The 6,000-nt window shown below is 52.8% G+C and overlaps 1 protein-coding gene across 22 annotated transcripts in view; it reads right to left on the reverse strand.

The window, feature by feature from the left end:
- Positions 1-5,078, reverse strand: part of TCF7L2 (transcription factor 7 like 2) — a 158,155-nt gene extending 153,077 nt beyond the window's left edge. For 11 of the 22 annotated variants that reach the window (XM_078859669.1, XM_078859663.1, XM_078859667.1 and 8 more), the window contains exons 1-2: positions 3,290-4,122; positions 591-639 (exon numbers count right to left, since the gene is read on the reverse strand). In XM_078859669.1, the coding sequence (XP_078715795.1) occupies positions 591-639; positions 3,290-3,484 (244 nt within the window). In that variant the 5' untranslated portion in view covers positions 3,485-4,122. Of the gene's footprint in view, positions 1-590; positions 640-3,289; positions 4,127-4,935 lie in introns of those variants that run through there. The other 11 variants (XR_013637136.1, XM_078859664.1, XM_078859655.1 and 8 more) reach the window with 6 other exon arrangements.
- Between the last annotated feature and the right edge of the window lie 922 nt (positions 5,079-6,000).

A 6,000-nucleotide genomic window follows, 5' to 3' on the forward strand; every position in this document is an offset into this window, starting at 1 on the left:
GCAATTAGAATTCCGTTAGTTGTTACAGAAACAGCATGTAACTTATGGCACAATATGCCATCACTTATGACACGGGTAAGCAAACAATACACGCACGTGCTCGCGCGCCCAGAAAATAAACAAAAATCATCTCATCAAAGGCAACGTGATCATCCCGAAAATTCGCATCATGACCACGTTTCAAACGCTGTCAACGTCTTAAGTGTAACTACTTTCTTGGGAAAGAGGGCATTAATTACAGTCCAGAGTGCTTCAAAGCAACCGCAAGCCACTGGGTGAGCTAACAGGTTCAACCACGTGGCTTAGCACAGGTGTCTCTGCAATCTCCCTACTTTGTGCCGTGTCTTTATTTTTGGGGGGGGGGGGGGGGTAGCGGTTTTTTGAAGTTTGTGCGGCGTTTTGGAGTGATCTACAAGTGCAGCAACGGCTTTTATTAATGGTTGTTAGATTTGGACCCCCGTGGGCAACAGAGTTTGGAAGGGGTCCGTGTTAAGCGAACACCAAATTTGTGGTGGGGGGAGGGACGGGGAGCAGAGAGAGATTGGGGGGGGGGTGTTTAAAGTTAATAATGACATCTGTGCACGACTCACCATCGTCTTCCAAGCGCCGACCGTCAAACGTCTGCGGGCGCCCATCACCCTGCATTGACAACGAACACCCACACACAAGGGCGCAAGCGCAAATACACAAGATAAAGATCCCCCGTGTAGCCTTAGCATACCTGTTGGGGCAAGTGCTGTTAGCTATGAAGGCCGGCAAGGCACACACAAGGCAGAGGGAGAGGGGGGGGGGGGGGTGGGCGGTCAGCACCACGCACGGCCGCCTTTGTCTCACCAGTGCCACGTAAATACACGCACGCACGCATGCGAACGTAGGTAGCCCCTGGAAACGCGTTTAAAGGCGACATTCAGTGGCACTCACTCCGAAGGGCTGTGAAAAAAACGCGCGCACGTGAGTTGTGTACTGCACGCAAAGTTTAAAGGCCTTACCCATACGTCACCGCCGCCTTGCTGCATAAATAAAATCACTGCAGTCCACACAAACGTTTTTTAATTCGTAAATACCCAGGTGTAATTGCAGTCAAACTGCTCGGTATTTGTTCGCTACGCAGTTTTTTTTATTTGTGTATGTCGGAGTATGCGACATTGTCCTGTACTATTAACATACACGCGTTGTATAAAGTACCCAATGTTGCGCAATCAGAGTGTGTATAATGATGTGATGTATTCGTTTTGCACGAAGATTGTCTTTAAATTACCGTTCAAAGTATTGCATTTTAATATAAAGGCGAATCGTACAAATACTGCACGCGGCCTAGAAGTATGTATGTATACGACTTCACGATAACATTTGACAACAAATATAGCAGTCAGTACACAACTATTGACCGTTCATTTTTTCTCTTTTTTGCGTAACGCGGCCGATTGTCGTATTTTCACGAGGTTACTTAGAAACATATTAAACAAAACATACATTGGAGATTTTGGTTTTTTAAACCGAGGAAGCAAAAGTAGCGAATGCAACTAAATAAATGGTGCGGCTTTTAGGTGTCCTGCATACAACTGAACTCGTTTCACCTCTGCCCTCGAATCGTAACCATCTCCTCGTGGACAGAAAAGCGCCTTCAAGATGCTTTCGGACAACTACGCAACGTGGAAAATATCCTCGTTCATGGTTAAACTATCTTTCGTACAGTCAAGTTTTGTGATCGGTTTGTGATCAGCCAGTTAGGGTACAACATGTTTTGGCTAACAGTGCCATAGCCGTCATCCCATACCGGTTTACCCCGTAATCTTGTACAGGGAAATTGAGTTTTCAGGTCCATACGGTGGTACAGCCGTCTCAATACGGGCACAAAAACATGTCACCTTTGTGTTTCTCCCCTTGTGACGGGAACTTTGTAGGATGCACGTGGGAGATGTATAAGGGGGCCCACATGGTGACCAATAAGTTCTGAATTTGTCTGTAAATAAGGTAGGGCCACTGGATAAGGGCTTGCCAGAGGTATGAAGTGCACAACAAAATACCGAATGTCAACAACGTTTAGGAGGAGGTGGTAAGGTTGGAACCGGAATCGTCGTCCGTCTCAATGGAGACCCCCCCCCCCCCGAGAAATAAACGAGTGTCAGTGACCACGCAAGCAAAAGGTGTTTAATCCCATCCTGTGAACTCTTCGCACGCTGCTACTGCGGGCCTTACTACACACCACCCACACCCAGGGCTTTTATCCGCCCTCAAGGTGTCACACACGCAACACACCTGGATCCTTTGTTTTCGAGCTCAACCGATTTAACGCCGCATTGTGAACAACCACGCATAATACACACACACACATACACACTCCGGAGACAACGATTTGCTAAATGCGTAAACCTATAAAATGTTGTTTTAGAATGCGATGGGATCGCCATTAAAATGTGCACGCATTAAAAATGTCTAAATCACGATGGAGTGCACGGAAGGAAAGGGGAAAAAAAAACACCCATATCGTCTTGTTCTAGAACTCAATAAGTGCACAACTAGAGACATCCACTGCTGCATATTGTTATATCTCGAGGCGGAGAGAGGGCGGACTGCATCCTCGTGTTGTCATCACTCCGTGTGCGTGTCCCGCTCGGTCGCTAATAGCTTGCGGTGACGAAGTGAGCAAGAGATCGCGTGGCCGACATCATTTATACCCTAGACAACTTTTGTTGTCGTCGTCCCCCCAACCCCACAACCTCACCTGGCACCCGAGCAGTGACTCGAGTTCGAATCGCTGGGTGATGGTGGCAGTAAGATGATGATGGTGGTGGCGATAGTAGATGATGATGATAGTAGATGATGATGATAGTAGATGATGATGGTGGATGATGATGATAGTAGATGGCGGGCTAAGCGTCCTTCCTCCATCATTAGCAAACTCATTCGCCGGGTGATGGTGGCAGTAAGATGATGATGGTGGTGATGGCGATAGTAGATGATAATGATGGTGGTGATGGTGATAGTAGATGATGATGATGGCGGGCTAAGCGTCCTTCCTCCATCACTAGCAAACTCATTTGCCGGGTGATGGTGGCAGTAAGATGATGATGGTGATAGTAGATGATAATGGTGGTGGTGATAGTAGATGATGATGATGGGGGACTGTGCGTCCTTCCTCCATCACTAGCAAACTCACTCGCCGGGTGATGGTGGCAGTAAGATGATGATGGTGGTGGTGATAGTAGATGATGATGATGGCGGACTGAGCGTCCCTTCCTCCATCACCCGCAAACTCATCCCCCCCTCCACCTCCCTCCAGACCCACCTCTGCGTCCGAGCCGCTGCCTCCACGACTCTCCGACTCGTGAACGAGCGAGGACTTCAGGTCGTCCAAGTCGTGCTCCACGTCGGCGTTCTCGTTCGCCTTCTCCTCCTGCTCGCCCTCGTCCTTGTACGAGATCATCTCGTCGCTAGCTCCCAGCTCCTCGGGCCCCGCGGTCGCCGCCGCAAGCTGCGGCATGGTTGCTCCTCCAGGCGGGGCAGGCAGAGGTGGTCGGGGGGGGACTCGAGCCGGGTAACTTTTGGACTCAAAAGGGAAAAGGGAAGCCCCCAAGCAGCCGACGCCGAAGGGGGGTGGGGGGGGAAGATGTTGGCGTGGATGTGGGTAGGGCCGCAGGGAAGGGAGGGCTGGAGATGTACACTTGTAGAGTTGTGCTCCTGCGCTCGGCCGCTGTTACCTGCCGCCGTTTGTGGGTCCACAGCCCCTGGGTGGGTGGCTCTCGGTCTCTCCTGCTCACGAAGCTGGGCAGAAGCCGGGCGAGAGAGCGGCGAGAGAGCGGCTGCGGCTGCTGCTGGTGGTGGTGGTGCGGCAGCAAGCCTCGTCGAGGCGGAGAGGAGGAGGGCTCTGCGCCGTCGTGCGGCCCCGGTCGCGTTGGTCGCAGCCAGCAGACTCCGGGCGGGCGACGGGCGAGCGAGAAGCCGGTTGTGCGGAGACGAACAAGGGGTTAAACCTGGCGGGAGGAGGCCACGCGATCAATGCGCCCGACTCGGCGCTCCCGTGCGCGCACCCGACATCAAAGGGCTGCGCCGCGACAGTGATTGACAGCCTGATTGACTGGGGCTGGCTCGGGTCCCGCTCTCCTGGAGTAAAAGGAGGCGGGCGTTTGCACGGGTGTGGGTGGGTGGGTGGTTTGGTTGGTGGTAGTGAGGAAGGGGAGGAGGGGTGGGGGGTGTAGGGAGGAGGATGATGATGGTGATGATGGGGGTTGTGGAGGGGAGGGTGTGGTGATGGGGGAAGGGTAGTAGTGGGTGTAGGGTGAGTTCTTCCAAAGACCATGAACCCAGAGCTGGATCCGATTTGGTGGTGCAGTTTGCGGGATGGTTTTTTTTCCATTACCATCGGACCCAGGGGATGCGTGCGTACAAGGACTGGGAGCTACCGCGGCCACCGACCACGTAATGATTCCCCAGATAGTCAGGCGAGTCTGGTTGACGCGGCTTCCAAAGGCGGTAGCAGCTGCGTCATCCCCATCCCCCAAAACTTTACCCCTTTGAAAATCACAGCCCAACCGGTAATTTACAGTCGTGAATGTTGGCTCTTCTAGGGATCGTATCCCAACTTGTACGGTTATTCAATTCCATCCGTACAAATGCGGCGGCTGCGGCATCAGTTGCGCAAAAGTTGCTGCACCAACTTTTACTTTTACGAAAACTTTGCTTTTGCTCGCACCTAACGGCTGTGTTCTTAATGTTAATCCCCTCCCCCCCCCCAAATACACCGTCGTCTACTCAAGTTCGACAGGGTGCCTTCACCGAAATTAACGCGAACCATTCCATGCCTGCAATTGTTAATGCTATCGTAATTTCCCCGTGGAAATGGCACTTTTTTTGTATTTGTATTTAACCAACTAAAGCAGTGTAAATGAGCTAGGACGGTGGTGGGGGGCAGCAGTGTGTGTGCACTGCAGTCACCTTGTTTTGTGTCCAGAACCACACCAGAAACGTTGGTCTGGCACTCTCATGCCAACGTTTGCAAAGCTCACACCGAGCCATACTATATACACAGTTATAAATCCAGTCGTTCGTCTTAAAGAGATTCTCCCCCCCACCACCACCACCAAACACACACACACACAGCTTCCTGTCTGCAGTGCATCCTGGCTCAAGCAAAGGGCAGCTCGTAAAAAAAAACCCAAGCGCAATATTTACCTCATAATCGTTAACAAAAACAACATGGACACAACGGACGGGCGCGTACCCGTACGTAGGACAACAACCCCGTTACGAAGCAGCGATTAAAGAGGCCGAGTTAAATGTCTCGGCAAGCAACAACAACAAAAAACAACAACAACAACAACCCACAAGAGATCAAAGCAGACAAGCCACCCCACCAACTACCACGTCCACCCCAAGAAGACCACCGCTACGTGGAATCGCGCGCACGCACGCACGCACGCGTCAAAGGGCACAGAGGCACGGCCAAAAAAAACACACACACACACAAAAGAAAGTGGAAGTGTGTGGTTGTGCTTGTGTGCGCGTGTGTCTGGTGGCGGTAGTGTTGTACAGTGAGAGCGGCGCAACAATCGCGTGCAATAAGTTCCAGGGAGAAGGAGGAGGAGGAGGCACGAGGCTTGCGAGGCCACATGGCAGCAGCCTCGCGGCACGCGGCAGCCCTCACGCCCGCACGTCACGTGCGGCGCCTCCCTCGCAGCCAATGGAGCCGCTGCTCGCGCGGCACTTTGATGTCCCCGCAGCCCGCCGCTTGCCGCTGCGCTTGAGCGACTTATTTATTTATTTAGCCCCCCCCCCTCCTCCTCCAAACCCCCCCCGCCGCCGCCGCCACGTCTTTTCCAAGGCTACTGCTTGCCGCTGTTGTTGCTGCTGCTGCTGCTCCACGCATGGTCCGCGAACTCGCTGGGGCTTGGCTGGCGGTGGCGATGGACTGTGCCGCGTTGTCTTGTGTGTGCGTGCGCGTGTGTGTGTGTGCGTGTGTGCGTGCGTGTGTGTGTGCGTGCGTGCGCGTGTGTGTGCGCG

Source organism: Lampetra fluviatilis, chromosome 9 (assembly GCF_964198595.1).
Source record: "Lampetra fluviatilis chromosome 9, kcLamFluv1.1, whole genome shotgun sequence".
NCBI lineage: Eukaryota > Metazoa > Chordata > Hyperoartia > Petromyzontiformes > Petromyzontidae > Lampetra > Lampetra fluviatilis.